At 37.4% G+C, this 25,625-nt stretch overlaps 1 protein-coding gene across 8 annotated transcripts in view; it reads left to right on the top strand.

The window, feature by feature from the left end:
• LOC102226981 (CUB and sushi domain-containing protein 3) overlaps positions 1-25,625 on the top strand; it is a 392,616-nt gene that overhangs the window by 274,696 nt on the left and 92,295 nt on the right. For all 8 annotated transcript variants that reach the window (XM_023345230.1, XM_023345235.1, XM_023345233.1 and 5 more), the window contains 8 exons: positions 12,237-12,419; positions 12,622-12,948; positions 13,859-14,053; positions 16,950-17,088; positions 17,479-17,666; positions 17,971-18,159; positions 24,157-24,273; positions 24,593-24,808. In XM_023345230.1, coding sequence (XP_023200998.1) covers positions 12,237-12,419; positions 12,622-12,948; positions 13,859-14,053; positions 16,950-17,088; positions 17,479-17,666; positions 17,971-18,159; positions 24,157-24,273; positions 24,593-24,808 — 1,554 coding nt within the window. The remainder of the gene's footprint in view (positions 1-12,236; positions 12,420-12,621; positions 12,949-13,858; positions 14,054-16,949; positions 17,089-17,478; positions 17,667-17,970; positions 18,160-24,156; positions 24,274-24,592; positions 24,809-25,625) is intronic.

Genomic DNA, 25,625 nt, shown 5'->3' with positions numbered 1-25,625 from the left:
AGGGTTTTTCTTTTATGTTCATTTACTAATTTTTTTTGTGAAAGTTTGTCTGTTTCAGGATTGAAATGTGTAGCAAGTACAGTTCAACGCTGTTACTAGCTTGACAGTGAAAGATTTTTATGTTGATGTTCTTTTGTTACAACTTTACAAGGGTGATAGCTCCTGAGTCAGGAGGTTTTGAAGCACTCTTGAAACCTTATTCTACTCAGTATTCAGTAGAACAATTACGTTATTTTTTATTTTATTTTATTTTTTTTCCAATTGTCCTTACATGTTGGATCAATTACTTTGAAGTATCTTTTAATATTGCTTATGATTATTTGGGGTTTTTATATGCAACATGTTTAAAAAATTATACCTATTAGATCTTCGTTGAATTATTAGTTTTCAGAATCCCAGTGCACTGAAATGTAATTCATACAGCGTATCTGAATATGCATTTAACAATTAGCCAATGAATAATGGTAACCTTCTCACTTATATCCAAATACTGGACAAAAGTTCTATCAGCAGTCAGTGCAAGATAAATGTGTTTGCCCCACAGTGGCTGGCTTCATCACCCATAAGATTTACTATGAAGGTGGGTGGTTTTGTGAGATGTATGTTTTTTTTCTTGACAAATATGGGAGAACAAAGGGGACAGAAAAGCTTGGTAGATGTGTATGGGATTGTGCTGCTAAAGCTACATCCTTGGGCCTTGGTTATGAAATATAAACATTATCAGCAGCCTTGCTGCTAAATCACCTGCACATAGTACAGTGTTTGTGTGTTTCTATATGAGTGCATGTGTGTTGGACAGCTCTTCCATCTGTGAGCCAACGAAGCACTACCAACAAGTCACTCACCTCTTTCCCTCCTAACATTCGCCCTCCATTCCCCTCACTCTGTCTCTGTGAGTCTCATTTTTCCTCATTAGACATCTGTCTATCCACCATCCTCTTGTTGCCTTCCTGTCGGTCAGGTTCTCTCTAATGGAGTGTTTTTTTTTGTTCCACATCTCTCCCCCTTTTCTATCTCTCTCGCTCTCACATTGTCTCTTTCAGAAATTCCTTATCCTTAGTGTTGTTTGTCAAATGACCTCCATGGCATTTTTTTTTTTTTTTTGCTCTTTTGAACTTGTTTGGTCTTCATCTGTCTCTGTGATTCTGTTTCTCACAGTCTCTGCATTTGTCTGTTTTTTGTGTCACCATTCATTTATTATTAAAGCCAAGGCCACCAAGGAGCCTTTTGACTCGACCCCTTTTGGCTGGCATACAAATCTTACACAGTCCACATACTGTACATGCACACAGTTCATTTCACTGTTTAACAATGTTATTACTTTCAGTCTTAAATTTTTTGAAGACCTGAATTGGCATCCTTTTTCACTTCTCCAACCTCAACTATTATTTATTTTAACCTCAAATTGTATTATTTAGATAATACATTCACCCGTTCAAGCTTTCCTCTACCATTTCAGAGACACATTGTTTGAATCTGAAAATATTTGCAAATGGTCAGAGGTGAGGAAAATTGGCTCCTTAACTACTGTATTAAATTATGAAGACAAATAGCTATAAAAAATATAGAAACAACAAATATACTACAACCTATTCCACCGATAGACATTTGGACCAATAGTTGATTATGAATAATTTTTATGATCTGTGATCGCATCAAAACAACTATGAACAACATCCTGCTGAGATACTTATCTCTCATATAACCACTTTTCCTTCCAGTAGACTAAGAGTAGATTGCAGAAAATTGCTTCACGATATCTGTTGTGAAATTGGGTACTGCATGTCACCAAATATGCTACAAAAGTAGAAACCGGCAAGGAGGTCATTTTCCCAGTATTGAGTCGAACTGGGTTCTTAAAATCAAAGTGTAGTCCTACATAAGAGGCTGCACATAAAGTTGGTGGGTGGGTGCCTTTGTGACAAACTGAATAAGCCTTCCTGAAGCGCTACAGACAGGCTTTAGCTGTGGATGGTACTATTTCTTCCTGAACAGGTTTGTTAAGATCACTGGGCACCGTTGGCTGCCAAAGAATATTTCAAAAAACATATCAGTCACACATCTATGCATGAATATGTATCTATGTATATCACTTTAGATTTTTTGTTTATCTCTACCTACTCTGTACATTTGCAGACAGAAATTTAGGCTTATATTGTATGGAGGTCATTGATCTGCGGCAAATTTAAAGTCTTGTTACAGATTCTAAATTAAATTAAGATTTGAATTTTTAATTACGCTATTGTAACACATAAAAAGCTGTTATCTAATTCCATTCCTTTTTAGCTCTGGCTGTATGTTTTTGGGTCATTGTCCAGTTGGAAAGTGAACCTGGGCCACAGTCTAATGTTTTTTAGGTTTACTTCTTTTCCCTTGCTGAGGAAAAGGCTTTGCCCAGCACATGCCACTACTACATTACAGCACTGCTTTTGTGTGTTCAGGGTGATCTGCTGTGCCACTTTTTCACCTCACATAGGATTTTAAATTTGGGTCAAGCAACTCAGTTTTGATCTCATCTGACAAGAGGATCACCTTCCAAATTGTCAATGCGTCCCATGGCTTTTGGAAAACTGCACTCAGCACGTTTTAACTCTTTTTTTGGGGGGCGGGGGTCATCTTGACATTTTTTCATAAAGCCAGATTTGTACAACTGAGTTGTCCTGTCAAAGGACTTTCACATCTGAGCTGTGGATCTTTGCTGTACCTCCAGAATTGTTATGAGTCCTTGGCTGCTTCCCCTGTTCATGCTTTTCTGCCTGACATGTCAGTTTAGGTGAACTGCCCTGTACCAGTACATTTTTGCCTCACCATTTCCATTTAGACTGTTTCATGCTGTATTGCTGATTTATCATTTCCCTTTTGACGATCTTTTAGAATGCATTTAACAATTTAATATTCGATACGTTTTCCTATGGTCTGCTTCGGCACCTCAGCTGAGGAGACAAAAATAACTAGGTGCAAAATAGCCTCTTATTATTAGTTTAAGATGTGCCAAAATAGCCATCGGCCATGCATTATGCAAATTCTTTATATGTTAATGTTGTTATGTGAATAAAGAAAAGGCATGCTTTAGGCATTTCAGCTAAATGGTTTATGTGGGAAAGGGTAAGTCCCTTTAGTGTGATCTGTGGACTTTCTAACATTGTCCACAATTTTCAACCGTAAAGAAAAAAAATATACAACCTGAAGGGTAGAGGGGAAACAAGCAAATCATTTATCAACTTTTTAAAATGAGAAAAAATTTATATTTTTTATGAATACATGAAAACATAACTCTTGTGATGTTGGTAAACCTGAATTTTTATTTTACTTTAGGTAAACAGCAAGACATTGCCATAAACCAAATAAATAAAAAAGCTAAAAAGAAATTTGAATGCTCTACATTTATTAGCCAATCTTAAACACCCATTGATAAAAATAGCCATAGTAAGATATCTCCCAATTTTTTCCAATATTCTTGGAAAGTAAGCCCACCTCCTAAAGGCTGTTATTTTACAGATGGTCATATTTCCTTAAACACCATACACAGTAGAATTTATGATAGATTCTGTTTTGGAGAACTGGTCATGTCATACTGCAACAAAGATTTCCCAACATTCAGACAAACAGCTTTATGCTTTGCAGTGAAGAAACTTTTCCTGGAATGTTATGTTTGATTTAAGGCAAGCATTCCCTTTGCTTAAGTCTGTAAATAACTCAGATTAGACTCATATGTACAGGAAACATTGTTCTAGGGGTTGTGATATTTGTCTTCACTCTTTGTGGCAAACTTGAGACAGGACTTTGTGTTTTTCTTAGAGTACAGGTTCCCTTCTTGTACACCTTTCTTCAAAGTTATGCTTGTACAGTCTCCTTTTGATTATAAAGGTTAACATAAATATATTAAAAGTAAGAACCTACTGTACATCCCGTATAAGGGTTTTGGGAGACTTTTTAGCATCTCACGGTCTGCTCTCTGGATGAACTTACTTGGGTGGCTAGATCTGACATTATTGCTTGTCATTTTGAAAGTCTTTGACTTTTTGCATATTTAAATTTTTTGTTGCTTTGTTTCTTCAAAATATTCCAAGTGTGTTTAAGTGCACCTGAATGAAACAGAAAGCTGGCACAAGAAATCTTGGTACTAAATTATCTAGACCTGTGTAGCTTTCGGATCATGCTTTTTCACAAAATCAGTTACATAAAGGAATGTAATTTTAACTTTGCCAATTCTATTTTCAACAATAAAACAAATACATTTAGAGGCTTGATGTGTGGCCAGCACCAATTTCAGCTCCTCTTCTGTTTTTGTGTGATCAGTGATTTAATCCCTCAGGACCTACAACCATGTTCCATACTCACCACCTCATCTTGCTTGGGAGAGTTTAAGTGCTTCACCAGTGTGGAGATTTTGAGAACTCCACCACTGCTTTCTATAATTCAAAGGGAACAGCTGCCAGTTGGATTGATGTAGAAATGAATGTTAGGAGAAAACCCGATGCTCCACTTTGGAGTACTAGATAATTCCTGCCATTTGAAACAGACACAGGTGCACATTTGCCCTCACTCGTCCACTACTCACTGACGCATTGTTTTGACAAAGGATGTGGCCATTAAAGACACCTCAGATTGATTGGACTGCCAGGGAGGCAGCGGTGTGTGATGAATCTTTTAAGATGCCAGACATGAGGTCTGTGAAACAAGATATAAGGACCATCAGTCAGAAATGGTCCAAGCTAGATTATATACTGTAGTTCCTTTATTACATTCATTAAAAATGAGCAGTTGATGAGTGAGATTTGCAGAAGTAGATGTTGAAACCAGTAGCAGTGGATAAATTAAAACCCAGTTGACAGAAACATGACACCATGCATGATCACTTTCATGTATCTTTTAATTGTTATAACCCTAATAAAACACCTACTGTCCCAATATTTGCACAAATTGAGTTTCACCATATTTTCCTATAATGAGTCATTGTCTTTAGTGTTAGAATTTTCCGTTCTTCATTCTAAGACTATTTTATCTTTTATCTAACACTATTGTTGGAGACTATTGAGAGCAGCATATTCATCAATCATCTTGCAAAGTGTTATCCATCTGCTGTTAAGTAAATAAAGACTTCTTACTGAGATGACTACTTTAGCATACAAGAAGCCCTAAAGATTTTTTAATTACTTGATTGGCAGCATTTTCATTTTTTCATTTCAGATGTCTGGACTGCATTTGATTGCCACAGGTTCAGATTTGTGAAACTTTCTCTTCAGCTGTGAAAATAAAATGAGTTTCCTCCCAAAATCTCTTCCCATTTTATTGTCATGAACTCAGTGTTTAATACATTGACCTATTTTGTGAATTGACTGTATCGTTACATCCTTACTAAGCATGTGTACTTAGAGTGATAAGCTTCAAAGAAATGGGGCACAATAAAGGTTGTATACATAGGTTATTGACTACATTGTTCAAAATAGTTCCTAGTCTACCACCTGGCTGATCACCTGTTTGTGATCAACATTGCCTGATTTACCAGGCAATGTTGTCCCTATTTTGTACATACAAGATGCCATTTTCAGTGGTAATGAATAATTTGAAAAGCTCATTGAGAGGAAACACCAGATGGTTTCTGGTCATATAGCAGCAGCATAGTGTAAGTGGTAGAATATACCAAGTCATGTAACAGCATCCTTATGGCAAGTTCTTTGTGTATCAATTATACATTCTTAACATTAGATATAATTTGGGTTAACAGCTTATAGATTCCCACAAGAGTTTTCCAGTGTTTAGAGTTAAATAAACTGATAAATATTTGAGAAGGCACTAATTTGTTAACAAGCACCACCACTCAAACAATTTTACACCAATTGTGTGACTATTTGACACAAGATATCTTTTATTTTGAATTTTGAAATTTGGAGGAATTGTTGTTTTTGCCCCTTTGCTTTTTTGTATCTTTACAATTTAGGTAGAAAGCTCTTTTTATTTATCCTCAAAAAAAGGTTATGGATGAAAAGACCACAACTGCAGATGTCCAAAATGCTGAAGGGGAATAGTTTAGTTACCTTAACTAAAAAAAATGTTTACTGTTAATTATCCATAATACAGGTTCTCATTTGCATATTGCCAACAAAACAAGGAATAGGCCATTTTATTTCCTAACATAAACAAGCAATAGTTTATTTTATGAATGCTGAAATATCACATAAACTGTTTTCCTGCTGGCTAACGACAGAATGGATTATAATCATAAACAACTGTTGTGAAAGCGCATTACATTCACAGACATGCCCATCAAATGGTTATCTCAGGTTATAAAGACAGTTTCAGTAGGCTTTTTTTCAGGTTGTACATTTTCTAATGCAAGTCTCATTTTATTCTCCTTGTCCTCAGTCTTGCGTGACTTTTATTACCCAACACAAAACATTTCATGAAACACAAAAGCATGAAATATTAATTCACTACGTAACAATAGATGTGGTTCAGATGCGTGGTGTATAACCTTGGAAGTGGGGACAAACAGCACAAAAATGGCTGGCTGCTTCCTTCTCAGCAAGTGTACATATGCGTGTGCTCCAGAGGGCGACCTGTGAAAGGCAGCACTTACTTAATCACAGCAGCGTATACACAGTTTCATTTTCTACACATGAATTATTGACTTGTATAATATTCTGGATGTTCAGTAGCACTGAATCACCAAATTTGCCATTTACTCATTGAAAACCCTGTGCTATAATGGCACTGTTACTCCCATTGCAAATTAAAAGTACACATTGCGCATTCCAAATGCATATGGCATTTGGTAACTAGGGAGATAAATGAAATGGACAGTGATTTACCAGGCAATGTTGTCCCTATTTTGTACATACAAGATGCCATTTTCAGTGGTAATGAATAATTTGAAAAGCTCATTGAGAGGAAACACCAGATGGTTTAGAGCTCATTAGGCTCTTTGTGTTTACTTTAAGCTGAGGCGATATTTGAAAAAATGCAGCTTTAACCTTTCCTAAGTAGAGTCTTGGCAGGGTTTAATTGGTTTACTTTCTTGCTTTGATATTACATTGTGCACTTAGGGCTAGATGTACACCCACATTTGTTTGGTTCAGTGTTCACTTAGGTTTCATGACATGTTTTTAGATCGGTGAAGGAAGCAACTGTTCCATACCAGTTGGGGAAAAAAATGGCAAGAATGCCCTCGAGATATGGGTACTGCTGTTCTCTCGCCTGCCCCTTCTGCACAGTTTATGACATGACATGTACACTGTGAAACCCTCTGATGATGCTTGAATTTCAGGCTTAATACAAGGTCATACACCAGAGTCTGGGAGGATTTTTTTTTTCATTATAAAGGATCATTTTGTGTCTATGTCAAAGAATGGAAGCCAGTTGTTCTTAGTTTTTGTGGCGTTCACTTGGAGTTATAGATATTTTAGATACATAGTATTGAGATTGAACAGATTTATGTTTTTCTTAATAAATATATATTTCTTATCGGCCTCTTGAAATAAAAATCACAACAGATGTGGTGAGCAACTAAATAAATTCTCACCAAAAAATACAAGCCCAAACAAATTAGTCCATGAATCATGGTTAATAAACTGCAGTCATGTAGCAAATTAATTACAAGAGGTTCTTGTAATTTAAAGTCAGGTGTGAAACCCAGCCATCTCATGTGGGATTGACATGTCAATGTACCCCAAGGCTGACATTTTATTCTAAGTGGTCTAAATATCTGCACATCGGTTCATGAATGTGGGAATGTGACCCTGGTGTAAAAGTGGCTTCAGTGGCTAGTGGAACTAGAAAAGCATTATACAAGATCAGTTTATTATTATTATGTCCTTTTACCTTTAATTCTTTGCAGAAATCTGAAACCAATGGTTGGTTAGATTTGAGCTAAATGTATCCTGGTTCCTTTATCATTTCTTTAATTACATAAATTTTGCCTTTACCATGTTCTGAAAAATAACCCCACAACATGTTGTTTCTACTTCCAAACTTTGAAGTGTTTAATTTTGCTCTATACTTCACAGCAAACTCTGCACAAGCGTATGAACGCTTTTTCTTCGGCAGTAGAGTGGAGTCTTGCACTGTGAATATGCACATACCCTAATGCAGTTCACTGTACTGCATTGAAATGTCTTGTGAAAACTTCTTTTGCAATACTTTGGTAATGAGAAATCATCATATTAGTTAGGACTAAATAAACAAATATTTTATTGGCTTTACGGTAATTTTGCACCTACCTTTGTTCATGATTCCAATACATATTCTTTGTTTCATTCTAGTTCATAAGCTGATTTGTTTTTTGTTTTTTTTTTACCCCTCCAAGGGGTCTTTTGTGGGCTCTAGTGTCCCTTATATGATAGTGGGCTGACAGGAAACAGGGAAGGAAAGGGTGGAAGACATGCGGCAAATGTCGTCGTGTCCGGGAGTCGAACCCGCGACGGCCGCGTCGAGGACTCAAGGCCTCCAAATACGAGTCGCGCTATCCCCTACGCCACCACGGCACGCCCCCATAAGCTGATTTGTTAATGAATTTGTACTAATTGTTTTGCATGTGTGGATTACTTGAGTTAAACACCTAAAAGTGTTACTTATCTGTCTGTTATTTTGATGTTTAAACAAAACAAGAAATACAGAGAGATTTATGAAGATGAAATTTGATGCATTTTTTTTCTAATACTCACTTCCCATTAAATCAATTGTCAAAATCTCATCTGAATCCCTGCTTTGAGCCTGGCAGAGGTGAGGAAAAAAATCCCAATGTAATAACTGAGATAATTTTCATTCTGCAAAGCATCCTCTCTGATGTCTGCAGTGTGAACAAGTCAATTTGAGCCCCTCCCTTTCAGGTCAAAGAATCAGAAAACTACAGCATAATTAGAGTGACTGAAGTTCACATTTCTTCCCCACACTGTTCAGGAGTACTAATGGACTTTGTACTCAATTGCTCTTCTCCTGTGGCTATTGTTGACATATTAGATTATTATGCTGTGAAGTTTAATGTGTTTATTGCATCTTTGATATCATTTTGGAAACACAGCTGAGAATGAAGCACAGCAGGTGGCCCTTTCTGGAATATATTAAACATCACCCTGCGGAAACTGACTTCAGCGTTCCATCAGAATTCTGAATGCAGTGCCGAAATCAATTTCAGAATAATGACGAAAAAGGAAACAGCCAACCAGAAAAAGTCTCATCTCTCCTGAAATGTATACCTTACACTCTAAATCCTTAGTATGTGCTGAGTTTTTTCCCAATATATATGCATTCTGTGTGGTTGAACGTCAACATATGTTTTCCCCTGAACAATATGGTGTGGATATGATGGAATGTTGTGGAACCAAATGGAATGAAGCTCAATATACAATCGCAGAGGGAAAAATTTTAACTTGCCACCACACACATATTGAATTTGTGTCTCACACTCACATATACACGCCGATCCTCTTTAAGTGCCCTAATCCCCTTTGTGAATCTGTCAGCCTTGTTGTTACAAATACAATAGGATTATTCACATGTGTATGTGTGCACGGTGTGTACATATCAAAGACAGAGACTGACTGTGGGAGTGTGATTGGTTTGTTTATGAGTGTGTGTGCTGCTGGGGTGTGTGTGTGAAGAGAGGGAGAAGGAGTCGCTCTACAGGAATGCTCCAACTCTAAGCCTGTTTTCTCTCCGAAGCAATTTGTTCTCCATTCTTACGCTACGAGAGTGTGTGTGTCATTGTGTGTGTATGTGCTAGGGCCGACTGTGATTGGTTGAGTCTGCGGGTCTCATAAAGACGATGTCATGATGGAAATTAATGCAATACATCACAAACATGCACGCCAGCTCACAGACACACACACAGTACATATACTAAAGTGAAACACACACAAGGTACAAAGCCTTGTTCCTGCCATGGGCCGCCTCTGTAAATAATACTGAAAGCGGGAGAGGAACAGAGGAGAATAAAGGAGTAGAAGACATGGGGAAATAGAAATTATATGTTAAGAAATCTGACACACAACACTCTAATCAGAGTAATGGAGACACAGTTGTGTGACAAGTAGAATTTCTATAGAAAATACTTACTTGTAACTGGAACATCGATATTAATGTAAAATGTCATTAAGAAAAATGGAACCAACTTTTGGCAGATCAATTTCCTGCAGACAGGTGAACCTCCTCCCCAATTTCAAGTAATTTGTAACCACAGATTTTCTTTGAGGTTTGCCCTCTATTTAGCTCCATCCGTCATCCCACCAACTCTGACCGGCTTCCCTTATACTGCTGAAGGAATGCCTTTGTCAGAGGAGGAGACTTCCTCCATATCGTTCCATTAGGGCCTGCTACAAGTACAACACTGTATTCTGATACAGACCAACACACAATTGTGCATAACTATGAAACATTTGGAAATGGAAATAAAAAATTTAAAAAAGCAATTTATTTACAAATATAAAGGTGAAAAAACTTGCCACTGCTTCACATTTCCATTTATGTCTGGTCTTTGTGCTATTCTAACACATGTACATGCTTTCACCTAAACTATTTCAGTGCAGCTCTGGCTGTGTGTGTAGGGTTGTTGTTAACCTCCTTTCTGGAAGTCTTATGTATTTTGTAGCCTCTATCAGGTGTTCTCCCAGGATCTAGAGCTTCTTATGAGATAGAGCTTCTTATGTCTTCTTTCCACTCTTCCAAAAAGGCCAATTTTGTGCACACTTTACAGTTACAATGAGCCTTCTCTAATCAAAGCACACCTCACATAGTCAGTTTAGTTAAACATTAAAGCCTTCGGAGGTTTGCAATGATAGGTTACTAACTTAGTGACTTCTGTAGGCCTTGGTCTGCATTGGACATTATGCAGACCAATGGCTTCAGAAGTCTAAGTAATCAAGGATGAATGAAAATGCAGGTCACCCTTTTCAGATTTATATTTGTAAATAGTACTGAAAGCCATGTCCCTTTTAATTTTATTGTACAACTAGACATGTGTGTTGGTTTATTACATAAGATCCAACTGAAATATATTGAAGGTTATTATTTTTGCATGACAAAATAGGGAAAAAAGTTAAAGATTTATCATTGAAGTTCTGCATTGTTACACCTTATTAAATCCAATTCATGGATTTTTTTGCTGTTTTTTGTATTATGAGTATTTCTATTATTTCCATTTCTATTAGACCATTAGAAATGTTTATTTACTGAGGATGTATTCAATACTTATTTTCCCCACATTGTAAATTTCTAAAACTTGGGCTTCTAAAAGCAAGATGGCAGCTAGTTTGTTTTCTTTAAGATAGACACATAATGATTTGTTCATACATTTCAGTGCAAATTTGTAATATTTTTATTGCCTTCAAGCAGAGCTTGACCACCTGATATTGCAGTTTCAATGTGAACATGTAGGAGAGATTTTGTTCATGTACAGTAGGATGCTGCAGCGGTTTATCTGCCATTACCAGCTGTCTCTGGCAAAGGTCTGCAAAAGCACCAGGTAAAAATGAGGACAGGGGGTGGAAATGATCAGCAACTCCATCACTGTAGCTCTGCACAAAATTAATTCACCAATCATCCACTGACCAGAGTTAGTCGGTTTATACTACAGCTCTGAAAAAATAAATCCACTTTGCTTAAATATTGTGTAGTACCTCAAACATCTGCAGCGCATTATTTTAAAAGCCCTTTTTAAAGGCAATTTAGTTCCTTCACTTTTTGATATGATAGCAGTTTAAATAGGCAATTGGCAAAGTTTTGCAAAATCTGTTATCCTTGAAAGATGCTTGTCTATAACAAGGAGAAAAGTCAGAGAGTTATTGCCAGTTATTTCATAAAAAGCTCCTTGTTGGCTTGTGTTAAGGTGGTAAAATGTTTTATGCACTTTTGCAACAATCTATAGTTACAGTAGCTAATCATATCCATATAATACAATCTAATTTTAATGAGATTTGGGTTGTTCAGAAAACCTTATGGCACACTCCAGACTGACCAAACAAAAACGATCATCTATTGGTCTTGTGGTGTGTGACTTCAAAGCAACTATAAAAAATATGTTTATCATTTTGTATTTGCAATCTTTTTAGCAGTTAATACTACAAATGTGGGCAACATTTAAGCATGCTTTGTACAATTATAACACACATCTCTTTATTGAAATAAATGTAAAAATGGCTCTCTGGTTCAGATAAGGTTCCTTGTCCAAAATGGTTCTCTAATTCAGGCCTCTGAGATTTGTGCAGATGTTTATGTCTTCTATTGAATCTGTGTCATTCCAGAAATAGACAAAGAGAGTTGCGGTGACCCTGGGACCCCTCTCTACGGAGTGAGAGAGGGCGACAGCTTCTCAAACGGGGGAATCCTGAGGTTTGAGTGCCAGTTTGGCTTCGAGCTGATCGGAGAAAAAACCATCTCCTGCCAAGATAACAACCAGTGGTCTGCGAACATACCCATATGTATATGTAAGCACTAAAAGTAGATGGAAATAATTCATGACATCTGGGCTGGCATGTTCTTGATATCTTTCTCTCTGACCTGTCACCATGGTGACAAGACAGAGATTATTATGGCCTAGGGCAGTTGATGACCGATGACGCTCAGAAGATGAATATTTAACAGAAATTATCTGTGTGCGCGTGTGTGTTTTCCCTCTTCCTCCTGCAGTCCCCTGCATGTCCAACTTCACAGCTCCCTCAGGAACAGTCCTCTCCCCAGATTACCCAGAAGGCTACGGGAACAACATGAATTGTGTCTGGCTCATTCAGTCTGATCCAGGCTCGAGAATCCACTTGGCATTTAATGATTTCGACCTTGAGGCACCATACGATTCCCTGACTGTGAAAGATGGCGAGACAAATGATGCCCCTGTCATCGGGAGGTTCTCCGGAGCCGAGAGTCCGTCCCACCTGACGTCCAACACCAACACTCTGAGGCTGGAATTTCAGGCCGATCACTCCATGTCTGGGAGAGGATTTAATATCACTTACAGCAGTATGTTTTAGTTCCAGCTCTTCTTTTGAAACCACACCCAAGTCTGATGACTGCCAATTCTGTAAAATCAAGAATTCATTTAAATAGAGCCTAACAACATAAATTAGGCTAAAATATCTTTAAAAGGAGGTTTTAATGCCATCATCGAAAAAAGAAAAAAATAAAGAACAAGTGAGAAACAAATTTACTGACATGAATCTGGAGAAACTCCAACAAACCTTAGTCAAAGTAATTATCTACAAATGGCATAAACTGCTATATAACACCAATGCATAGTAAATAAGACACAAAATTACAGTAAGGTTCATAATCTACCAATCTATCATTATATCATATAGAGCAAGCATGAGATTTATGGTCACTTCTTAATGTCAAAATTTGTTTTATAGCTTTTAAAAATGTTTAATCTACCTCAACAATAATCAGCAGCCAGGCACTTCTCCAAGCTTCTGCTTAGTGCTGTAAAACTTAAATTAACCAGATTTTTTCTTTTTTTTTAAAAAATCATGGAAATGATGCAGCAAAATTTCATGCATGAGTGGTGGATGAAAGATGGCAAAAAAGAAAATTTAATGAAATCAAAATTTCATTTCATTTGTGACTGAAGCAGACGTTATGAGGGAAGAAAATATGGACTTTTGCTAGCAGCCGGTTATTGGAGTATCGGAAACAATCAGCAGAGGTGTGAAAAGAAAGGAAATGAACAAAGAAAGAACAAAAGATTGAAGCTGTCATTTTCCATGAATATTTATGATGGGGCTTTTGAAATGCCATCAAAACAAAGAAACATTTAAATTGTAAAATTACCTTTCCTACATATTTATATATATAATTTTTTTTCTAATCTCAAAAATATCATTGTATACATGTCTTCTTGTAATTATGATTTTTAAAACATATATATTTACAGCGTTTGGCCACAATGAGTGTCCGGACCCTGGTATTCCCATCAATGCTCGTCGCTTTGGAGACAGCTTCCAGCTCGGCAGCTCCATCTCTGTGGTGTGTGAGGACGGATTCATTAAAACCCAGGGAACCGAGACCATCTCTTGTCAGCTAGAACGGGGAAAAGTCATGTGGAGTGGGCCCATTCCTAAATGTGAAGGTAAATAATGGCAAGATTGCTGGCTAAGCTATTATATAAGGACCAGTATGTCATCCAAGATATCATTATGCACTACTGCACTATACTTTTTTGCTGTCGAAAAGAAGCGTAAAACAGAAGGAAGTTACATGAGGAGTGTTAGTTCCTGTAGCTCGCAAACATATTCATACCCTGTGAACCTTTTCAGTATCTGACACATTAAAACTGACCGGACTTTGAGTGAAAGATCAGCACAAATGAGCACTTAATTGTGAAGTAGAAGGAAAAGAATACATGGTTGTTAAGGTATGGTATCCATTTGTAATCTGGTCCCCTGAGTCAATGATTTTGCACTGACCTCTTTGAAGGATTTAAAGCCCCAAACATCTTTGGGGATCTTTATTTTTAGAGTTGGAAAATATTTAAATGTTCTCTGAATGAGCAATGGAACATTATTTTTCATTGCTTTCTGAGATTACCTTTTTTAAAAAAAAAAAAAAAAAATCTAGGTCATATTTTTAGGTATGCTTTGATCTAAATAATGTAGATGCCTCTTTAGCTCTAGGCATATGATTATTGTTTTGCTACAAGGTGAACCTTCATCCTTAAGTTTTTTGCAGCCTCCAACAGGTTTTCTTCCAGGATTGGCCTATATTTAGCTTAATCTTTCAGTCATCAACTCCTACCAGCTTGCCTGCTCCTACAGAAGATGAGCATCCTCACAACATGATGCTGGGTAGTATTGTGTTGTTCAGGGGGAGATTTTTAATGTCAGCTCTCTACTATATACAGCATATAGTTCAAACAATAGTAGTCTCGTAGAGCTGCTTTTTCCACATGTTTGCAGGGTCACCTACTGCAAACTGCAAACAAGATGTTGTATGACTTTTTTCTTTTATCAGAATGGCTGGATTTATGTTGTGCACATATTTGTCCTGTTGACAGATTCTTTGACCTGAGCAATGGTTCTCAGCAATTCCTTCAGAGTTCCTAATCGAGGCAGGACTCCAGAGTTTAATCTAGTCCTGACTCAATTAATAATGCTCCCCTTGCCTGTAATACACAGCAACCGTATTTTAACTGAGAATAAGCTGCACACTGATTAACCTTTTTTATGAATCAAATGACAATCTGGAGGCAGTTTGGTTACACTGGACTTTATTCTGGGGTGTCAGCAAAAAAACAGAGCTAAATACAAATGCACACTGTACGATATTAAGTCAGGACATGTCCATTGTAGCTGACAGCTGCTGTTAATAGAAACTTCCATTTTGTATAAATGAGCCTTGGCAATATTGCGCCAGGTTGTAAAGACTCATACTAATTTTGTCATTGCAATTTTTCTCGTCCAATTTTTACAAACCTAAGTAAAGTGGCTTCACACATTGAGTTAAACTTTAATAAGAATGTGTAACATGCTACTGCTATTGGATTACAGCATACTAATTTTAATTAAAATGAACTCTTCCTGATTCCTGATTAAGACAGTTTCAAAGTAATTCTAAATTATTCACAGCTATCATAATGATAATGGTTTTAGAAGCTTTTATGTATTTAACTTTTCAGAATAAATCACAATGCACTTTACATATAAGTGGTACATATTTTATGGCACTCTTACATTACACAGAGTGCACAACTCATCTGCACACACTAAATGAAACATGAAATGAAACTCATACTATCATGTGTAAGATTTGTAGTTTAATTATGGTTGGAAAATTTGTTTCTGCAAAATATTGTGATTTATTTTGCTCGAAGGAATCAAATGACATTAATAATTACATTACATTAACAATGCAATTCAAAAATTTCAGAGAAATACTTAGATTAAAAACGAAGCATTGTTAGCCACAGTAATGTGACAATACATTCAGCTGATGAGATGATACACAATACGGATCGAAAACAGAGGAGACAATATTATTAGTTTTTAAGGCACCTCATATTAGATCACCTTTCTAATTCACAACATGGAGCAAAATTCATTGACACATACACACACCTATGAGTGTATGTTTAAGCGAGATTTGGTGTATTTCTACATGTTTCAAATGATTTGCATTTGGCGGTCAAGTCAATTTGTAGTGAACAGTATAAATTGTCCCAAGAAGTACTTTATTCTAACGTGTAAACGTAGCCTACTGGTTTAAGAAGCTTGATCTTGTGGAAAAAAGACAAGAATCAATAACTTTATATTTTTGTCTGTAAGATTGTCTCGTTTTCTCAAACTCAACTTGCATTTTTACCACATTTTATATAACTTACTAGCCCATTTTAGATGATTACTTTTTACTTCTACTTAAGTAAAAATATGTTAATGTAAGGGCTACTGTACTCATCTCCGATCCTAAAGTTCCAAATTTTGCTAAACAAAATTGAGCTGACTAGCTTTTGCTGGTTACGGAAGCACAAATCCATCTCTTGCATGGGATCTTTTACACACCTAGTAAGGCACTGAACCATCGAAAATAACTAATAGTTTATGAAACGGATGCAGATCTTGTATCCAAGTGAATAATAAACTTAAATAATTCCATACTGCTGATGAAAACTCAAAATCATTACAAACTCTGCACAGTTGTTGCATATGTGATGAATCAACTGCAGCCAGTTTGGTAGCTGTGATTTTGCTTTGATGTTACTGTGAAATATGTTCAGAGAGCCAGTTTGGTGCTAACCAGTGCACCAGCCTTGAAGAAGATTGCATAAAGTAGTAATTGACTTGCCTGCCTTTCAGCCTCTGCTGGAGATGATTCACCAATCTAAGCTGCATGTAAATCTTTCAGAATATGCATGTTGCTACTTCTCATACATTACTCATCAGACTGTACTTACATGTAGACCCAGATTATGCTAGAGTGTTCTCATTTTTCCATCTCTGACATTCCTCCTCCCTTCTCCTCCTCTCTTCCAGCGCCATGTGGCGGCCATTACTCTGCTCCGAGTGGGATCATTCTGTCTCCTGGGTGGCCCGGTTACTACAAAGACTCCCTCAGCTGCGAGTGGGTGATCGAAGCTGAGCCAGGACGTTCCATCAAGATCACATTTGATAGGTGAGCCATAAAATTGTTTTGTTTTGCATATTACTAAAGCCCTCAGAGCAATGCGCTTTTGACAGGCATGTGTTAACAAGAAGTTTATGAGGTTTTACAAAGGAAATAGGGATTTCTATAACGTTATAGGCTATAAAATTATGAACTGCAGCTTATTTATGAGAAGGCATCGGTATTTGTTTTATATTGCACATTATTTGAGCTCTGATCTGCATAGAGTGCACAAAACATTCCCTTAAATCAATATCTATTACTTTTACTATTTTTCACCCCTTTAATAAGTGGATATGATAACAGAAAGACTAGAGAATTTTATTCTTGAGAGTTTTCATAAAATCATAGCTAAAGTTGAATTAATTGTCAGTGCAATCTAATGTTATCCTCTTACAGGTTCCAGACAGAGTTGGGTTACGACTTCCTCGAGATCCATGACGGGCCGAACCTCCTATCACCTCTGGTTGGCTCCTTTAATGGCACCCAGGTGCCCCAGTTCCTATTTAGCAGCAGCAACTTCCTTTATCTCCTGTTTACCACTGATAACAGCCGCTCCAACGTTGGCTTCAAAATACTCTACGAAAGTAAGTTGGAGAAAAATGCACTTTGTGTGCCTGAGCTGACTGGAAATAATGTTGTCCCTGCAGGTTCTTGGGGGGAAAAAATGACCTATATTCAGACACAATGTACTTTTGGAGATTATACTTATAGTAAGCAAGCATTATGCAAAAAATAATACACCCAGTTGTCTAACCGGTAGAGTCAGGACAACTATGGTCAATGTTTGTAGAAAAATAAATACATTTGGTAGGCTTTTTTGAACAAATCAGCTAAACTGAATTTTGTTTGTTTTGTTTTCCTTTTTCTTAAAAAAATACACTTATTCAGGTGTTACAGTGGACAGCTATTCATGCCTCGATCCTGGTATTCCTGTCAATGGTATTCGTTATGGACAAGATTTTTCCATCGGATCCACAGTTTCATTTGGCTGTGATTCAGGCTACAGACTCAGCCACGAAGAGCCACTGGTGTGTGAAAAGAACCACTGGTGGAGCCACCCCTTACCAACATGTGATGGTAAATCATTCCAAAGCACACTTTTTCAGGCACATCCAGTTGAAACCAGATATTTACAATTAACTGTAAGGCTTAACTCAACCAAGTTAGTTTAATCTAAATCCAGGATTATGAGGCCTATGTATGTTTTGGTTTTTTTTCTTCAAATGCGTGTTTTCCCTTCATTATCCTTGGACAATCTTCTTAGAATACTTTGCTGGAAATCTGATCGGTCCCTCTGGCAGAACTTGTTTAACTAGGATTTGTAGGTCACCATGCCAACACACATCTTTTCAGCTATATTCACAGACTTGCTTTGAAACAAAGAACTGCATCAGAACTGAGTGATGGCCACTGCAAATTATTGATTTTGTTACCCTTAAGGTAAATTACCCACAGGTGAAGACCAACCATAATTTTTTTCTGCCACTTCATATGTCCTACTTTCTGTCAAACCACCACATTAAATGTCAATAAAAAGCATGAAAGGTTGAATTTGTAATTTCCCAAAATGTGAAGTAGGGCTACGAATGCTTTTGGAAGGCATACTGTCCAGTACTATGTACAGGGCTGAACAATTTCCTTGTAAGGCAACATCTCTGCTGTGTTTTAACAAATGCGGTCTTCCACAGCAGTTGTGATGTGCTCTTGCTCTGTGCTTTCATGGTTTGCAACTGTTCAGCACACCCTCGCCTGTCAAGTTGACTTCTAAGACTTTAAAATCAGGGACCATCTCTTTCCTCTACTCTCCAGTCAAGCTGTCAAGCAAGTGCAACTCTGCAGTATGGTTGTGACTATCCCAGATAAAAGAAATCCCAGCTTTACGAGTTTTAGTTGCAAGCATTGGGATGTCAAGGTAATTCTGTTGATTGCTTTAGCAGCCACTAATATAATCAAACCACTTTGTGGTGGCGTATCAGACAAGATGGAGTGTTTGTTGGCTTTAATTATGTTAGCCAAACAGAAAAAGAGCCCACATCATTCATTGTCTTCACCTGAGCAGCAAGCAACAGGCGCATTCTTGGACCAAGATGAGGATTACTTCTTTGATTTTCTCATCCTGAACACCGCTGTCTCATGATGATAGTGTTATACTCTATCCTGGTGCTGCTCTGTTTAGGCTCATACGACTCGTAGGCGTCTTGCTGTCAGCTGCCTGCCTTTCGAGACTAATCAAACACCATAGATACCCTTGACTGAAAAACAAGATGCACGCAGTGAAACAGGAATATTTGCCTTGACATTGGAGCAAGGACAAGACACTGCACGCTTTCTTTGGAGCACACAAAAACTACAAACAGGGCTGTTTATCTGGTAATATTCTCTTTAATCTGACAGAGCAAAAATAATAGAAAATACTTGTTCTGGTTTTCAAAGACGACTTGCTCGGTAAAATAAATGACTAAAAATTGGCTAGAAACTTAGATTTTTTTTGTTGTTGTTTTTTTTTTTGGCTACCATAAATACAAAAGGGCTAAGTAATTTTGGTAACGATTTTAAAATTAATATGCCACTTGTATTTTGTGAGAAAAGTTATGTGTTATTCAACAGCCAAACCACTACTTAAAGTGCGTTTGCTTTGAATGTTGCCATGCCTGCAATAATCTAAAGAAAAGATTAGTCGTCAGTGTGCGCGCACAGCCGTGAATGTGCACTTTAAGTATGCGTGTGCGCTTGCGGCTTCTTTATCCATGTGCGCCCTGTCACCTTCTCTCCTGTGTGAGCCGAGAACACAGGAAGGTTTGAGGTAAGGTTGACGAGAGCCTGTGTTGCCTGTCACCTCCTCTCTCTTCTCTCTCAAATCAGAAGCCTGAGGTGGGGAAGGGGGGACACAGGAGGAGGGAAGGGGAGGAGAGAAAGCTGTCTTTCTCCTCACCCGTCTCGCTCACTTCCAATCTCAGTGGTGCAGGAGAAGTGGGAGGAAAAGATGGATGCGTCACTGCAGCATCACTTTAGTGGCAGCCTGCATACTATGGCTTGGTGGCTCTTTCGCTTCGGAAATCCCACTGTTCCATGTTACTAGGAGTGTTTTTTCTCTGAGAATATAGTTTGAGCACAATATCCTGCATACCATTAAATGTAAAATGTCTTGGAAAAACTATTTATACCTTTATTCATGCTATGCCAAAGGATCACATTTGAGCAGGACACTAACCCTCAACATACAACCAGAGCTGCAACATTTTTAAATCAATACATATTTATGTGTTGGAACGGGTCAAACAAAATGAATGTGACCGAAGACCTGCTACAGCTGGTGTTATTACATAATCAACATCTCTGAGAATACGAAGTTCTCTGCTCTTTTATTTGCTTGCTCTTTTATTTTGAGTTTCTCCATCTTTGAAGCAGTTTTGGTTTGTTGTAGGTGTTTTTTCTTTTTTTTGGAAAACAACTTAATGCAAATCATTTTGGCTGCAATACATTTTAGGTGAAGAAGCTTCTTTCTCGTCTTCCTTGTGAAAAGTGGTAAAATGAAAGTTAATTTGGCTGAAAAGCACCATGCTCCCTGCCATTTCCCCTTTAGACAGGAGATGTCATTGCCAAACTAACACCACACACCGCCCTCACTCCTAAACATGGAGGTGGCAGGATCAACTTTTCTTTAACACAGGCAAGTAAGTAGGCATGTATTTCAGGCAACACATAAAACAATGATAACTATGATTATATTTGCGGGACATCTAAATTAAGACTATTAATAGGCTTTTTAAATCAATATTGAAACTTAGAGATACAGACATACTTAAGTTTGTAAGATGGTAGGAGCTATATACAGGGTAATCTTGATGTAAACCTGTTACAGATAAAACAAGATTATGCTAAAAATGTTGTTTATTGAAGTGCAAATGTGGTTGAATCCAACTATAGGAACACATTCTGGGGAGTTTTATTACTAAAATGTTTTGAAAACTATTTGCTACTTTCCATATACTTTGTAAAGTTCTACTTAATCCTGGTATATTAAATTCCATTAGAAATCTTGATTTTTATTTTTTGTTATGAAACATAATATGGAAAAGTTCAACAAATAGGCCCTCTGTTAAAAGGGTCTGTATGCAATTTGTCTATACAAATAACCAGTAAGCAATTGAAGCTCTATTTATTGATGCACTAAATTTATGAAAAACATCAACACAGAGAGTCAAATGAGCCCTAAGAAGTCCTGCTGAAAGCAAATGTTGTTTGTGATGTACATTTGCTGAGACGAAAGTGAGTCACATTTATTCGACTGATGAAAGTCTGTGAATAAATTTGAAAAGGAAAGTGACTAGTTGATCCCACCAGCCGAACAGAATCTTTGAAAGCAGTGAGCTTTCAAAAATTCAGAACTGAACTTTTCCATGAATGGTTTATCAGTCGGACTTTCCCTAAACTGGGATATGTTGGGCTTTGCATCAAATATGCATAAGCTCCAAATTATATCAATCAAATATTTGAATGAGTCAAATTTGGGGAAATCCTCATTTAACCTTATCAAGTCATTCTAAGTATTTAAGAATGAAGGGAAAAAAATGAGATAAAGTTGAAGAAAATAAAGTTAGGGCTGCATTTCTGATTTTGCTCATAGCTCAGTATTTAAAGTAAAAAGCTTCTTAGCAGTAAATAATGAATTATTAAGATTTCTGTGTGTGCATGTGTGTACGTTCATTCTTGCTATGTATTTGTTTAGTTTAGAAATATTCTCACTCCTCACCACTCGTTTTACAGATCCTGTTCAAACCACAGCAGTTAAATGTGAACACCCTGACACCCTGTAGTGGTTTGAGCTTACTTTCACTCCCTTGTTGACCTGTTGCAGTGATTGTAGCAGTGTATGGCAAAATAAAAGAAGCTTGCCATGCACTGCAAACTTCACTGCAAGTGAAACCACATTTAAATGTTGGTTTCACTTGCCAAATTTGGTGGTTTGTTCTCGAAGCATGGCCAGTACCTTCTTAAATGTCAAGGAAACTTCAGCAGAACATTCAGACCTGACCTCGCAGCAACTCTTCACCCGATGCACTTTAGCTGTAATGCTATGGCATTTTGTCACTTTATTGTAAAACAATTTTGCTCCTCCTTCAAACATTTAGTATGAAATCCCAGCTCAAGGGAGTGGAACGGAAGTAACTGGCAACACACAATATGCACACGTTAAATGCACAGAATGAGCGACAGAATTTTCCATGGTTTTCAGACCTGATATCTGTACAAGTGCAGCTGTCACCCTGTATTATAATGTTCATGCGCTGAAACGCTCTGAGTTTTGTGCTGAAACCATGCTGTTTGGTTTCAAATTGTTAACATCTGTTCTTTCAATGAAGTAAAGACCTGAATATTAACAGAAAAAATGTGAAAACAACCTTGAAAAGCAATTTTGACCATTTGTTCTTAAAGTGTTTACATCTTATACCTTGAAAACGAACTAAATAACTCATACAAGCAGATTTAAAATCTTTACATCAGCACAAACACTTCCAGTCCAGATGGTCACCTTCTAACAATGGAGCTTTGTATTTCAAATATTCACTTCAGTTGTGTGTTTCCCACACACTCCCTTGCAAACGTTAACAAGTTCACTGCATATATTTCATTTGTTTGATGAGCATGAGTTAGGTGTTTTGTACAGAGGCAGACGCAACAACGAAGAACAACGAATTCATATTCTACCCCAGTAATCAATGCTGGACACAATAAAAGAAGCACTGAGCTTTAAATTGTGTTAAGTCACAACTTGGACCTTCAAGGTCCAGATTTAATTGTAAACAAACTGTTTATACATCACTTGTTAGGAGCTTGCATAGATTTGCTTTTCAGTTTCCCTAGAACACTGCTTGTCTTCATCTTGCTTCAAGCTGTGTGTTTGTAGCTTGGGATGTTGTTTCAGACCAATGAAGGTCAACAATAGAGGCTACTAACAACAATAGTGTAGATACTTCTGTTGCAATATCTCACAAAGGAGAACGTCCTCATTAAGAAGAAACAAAACAACATCATCAGCATCACAAAGGTTTCCAGTTTTTTTTCTTCTTCAAACTGGTTTCAAGGCAAGTTGAATTTTAAACCTTGGGCCTCCAACTTATTAGTGAGACTGGGTGGAGTTAGTTCATGATAGCCGTTGATCTGTCAATCAACGGCATCAACTGCCTGTCAAGTTTATAAAGACAAGCATTTTAAACTTCAAATAATTTAATTACTTTGTTCATTAAAATACTTGAACAAAGTATTAGAAAGCATCATAACAAAGATAGAAAACGATGTACATTCATATTGTTAAGGGGTCAACACATCTCACATAGGTGATTGAAATGAACACTGATTGTTTTATTCGGTCACAGTGTCACTTCAAACCCCTGAAAAATATCTCAAGGTGTGACTTGGCTTATGTGGCTCCCCACCCTGACTAAGTGCCATAGTTTCTACAACACAGACACCTACATTCAAGTAAAAAAATATGTGTATTTACTAGCTAGGTGAATGTTGTCTCTATTATCACCAGAACTTCCACTGCTTGGAACAAGATTGTGTCTTTTTTATTGCAATAGTTTACTTTTATCTCAAAGTTAGAAATAAATAGGAGCCTGTACCTACCCTTCATTATCATATGTACCCATAATGAACATAATGATCACGTCCTCTATTAATCTAGGGCCATGCCACAATTGTATTTTCAAATTAGTCATAACATTTTAAATACTTATATTTTAAATATTTAGATAGACACATTTTAAATTGGTGTCTAATGTTCGAATAGACACCAATTTAAAGTGTGCAACGTTACTCACAGCTCTTAGATTATGTCTTCCTCTGTGGCTCCCTGTCTCTTTCCGTCTGCCTGGCCGGAAGCAGCCATGTGTCAGTATTTGTGTGCGTATGCCTCATAGAGGTGGTATTAAAGGTCCACAGGGAAACATTATCTGTTTTAGCAATCAACAATCTGATGCTAACCCTCTCCCTGCCTCCCGTCCCCTGTCTTTGCTCATCTCTCCCTGCCTCTGCCCCTCTCTTCCACACTGTCTCTCTCAATCTATCCAGCACTGTGCGGTGGGGATGTCAGGGGCCCCTGGGGAACCATCCTCAGTCCTGGCTTTCCAGACAGCTACCCTTCATCTCTCAACTGTACCTGGACGGTTGAAGTCAGCCATGGGAAAGGCAAGCGAGCTGCAAAGATCCCCACTTCCTAATAGATAGAGACAGACTGAAACAGTACAGTATGACACGGCAAGCTCAGTGAATCCAGTTACTTTTGTGCCTCAGCAACGAACCTGCATTGCAAGCATGTGTTTCTCAGAGAGACGCTCCAGATTAACTTATCTGGCAACAGTACTGCTTAGTTGCACAATGGTATTTTATTTAGTAAGAAATACTTGCAGGATTTGATTTATTTAGTAAAAACATTTCTGCTGATAAGAACTTAATATGCATGACGCTGCTCTGCCTTCATATCAATCCGTTCTTGCGTTTCAAACAGGCGTCCAGTTTCAGTTCAACTCCTTTCATCTTGAGGACCAACATGACTACCTCTTGGTAACCGAGAATGGGAGCTTCTTGCAACCTCTGGCTCGACTGACCGGCAATGAGTTGCCTAGCAACATCAATGCTGGTCTCTATGGCAACTTCAAAGCCCAGCTACGATTCATCTCTGACTTTTCTATCTCGTACGAGGGATTCAACATAACTTTCTCAGGTATTGTACTTCCTTGTGGATCGGTCTTAGTAGACTGCAGATGAATTCACAGGGTATTTCTCTTGTCAGCAGTGGAGCTATGTTAATACAAGATCGATTGTCTCTGAATTGCATCCTAGAAGGATACAAAAGTTAAATCTAAATTTCATCCAAACACATTTAGGAAAAGTATAAATGCGTTTGGAGACAATGGAGAATAAATATTGTCAAAATACTTGTGCAGCACACTCTAAAACATGTTATTGCTTAAAAGTTTGAAATTATCAACCTGTTTCTTCAGGTCAACAGTTAAGAGTTAAGAGAGGGGGAAGTTCAAAGTTACATCTTCCCCTCATAAAAAAACCATCCATGCCCTTTTCAGCGTTTCTATCTCTCCTGTACAGGAGCTCATGAATCTCAGTCCATGTTGTGGGATGTTTTATAGTCTCCCAGATGGCGTACACTGATAGTCAGAATGTAACACACCTGAGGTGTCACAAGAGATTTGATTCAAACCTGCTAGAATAAATAAATCAAATACATTTTTTGTTATATTTTGCAAAACACAAACTCAGAAAGCTCAGTTGATAAAACACAGCAAAGACTGACAAGTTGTTAGCTAATTGTTCATATGCTTAGATAACAGAATTGGAATATATATATTTTATTAGTTGTTTTTTACAACCTATTACTTCAATTATTATGCACAGAAGAGTGAGACAGAGTGACATAGTGATACAGAAGGTCTGGTGATGGTCTGGTTATTACAGCTTTGAGAATGGCTTGGTTTTGCTTTATTAGATTTTCATGTATTTTCATGTATTTGAATTTTCAACAG

Source organism: Xiphophorus maculatus, chromosome 13 (genome assembly GCF_002775205.1).
Source record: "Xiphophorus maculatus strain JP 163 A chromosome 13, X_maculatus-5.0-male, whole genome shotgun sequence".
NCBI lineage: Eukaryota > Metazoa > Chordata > Actinopteri > Cyprinodontiformes > Poeciliidae > Xiphophorus > Xiphophorus maculatus.
Note: the sequence above shows the minus strand (reverse complement) of the source record. Positions and strands in the feature narration are given on the sequence as shown.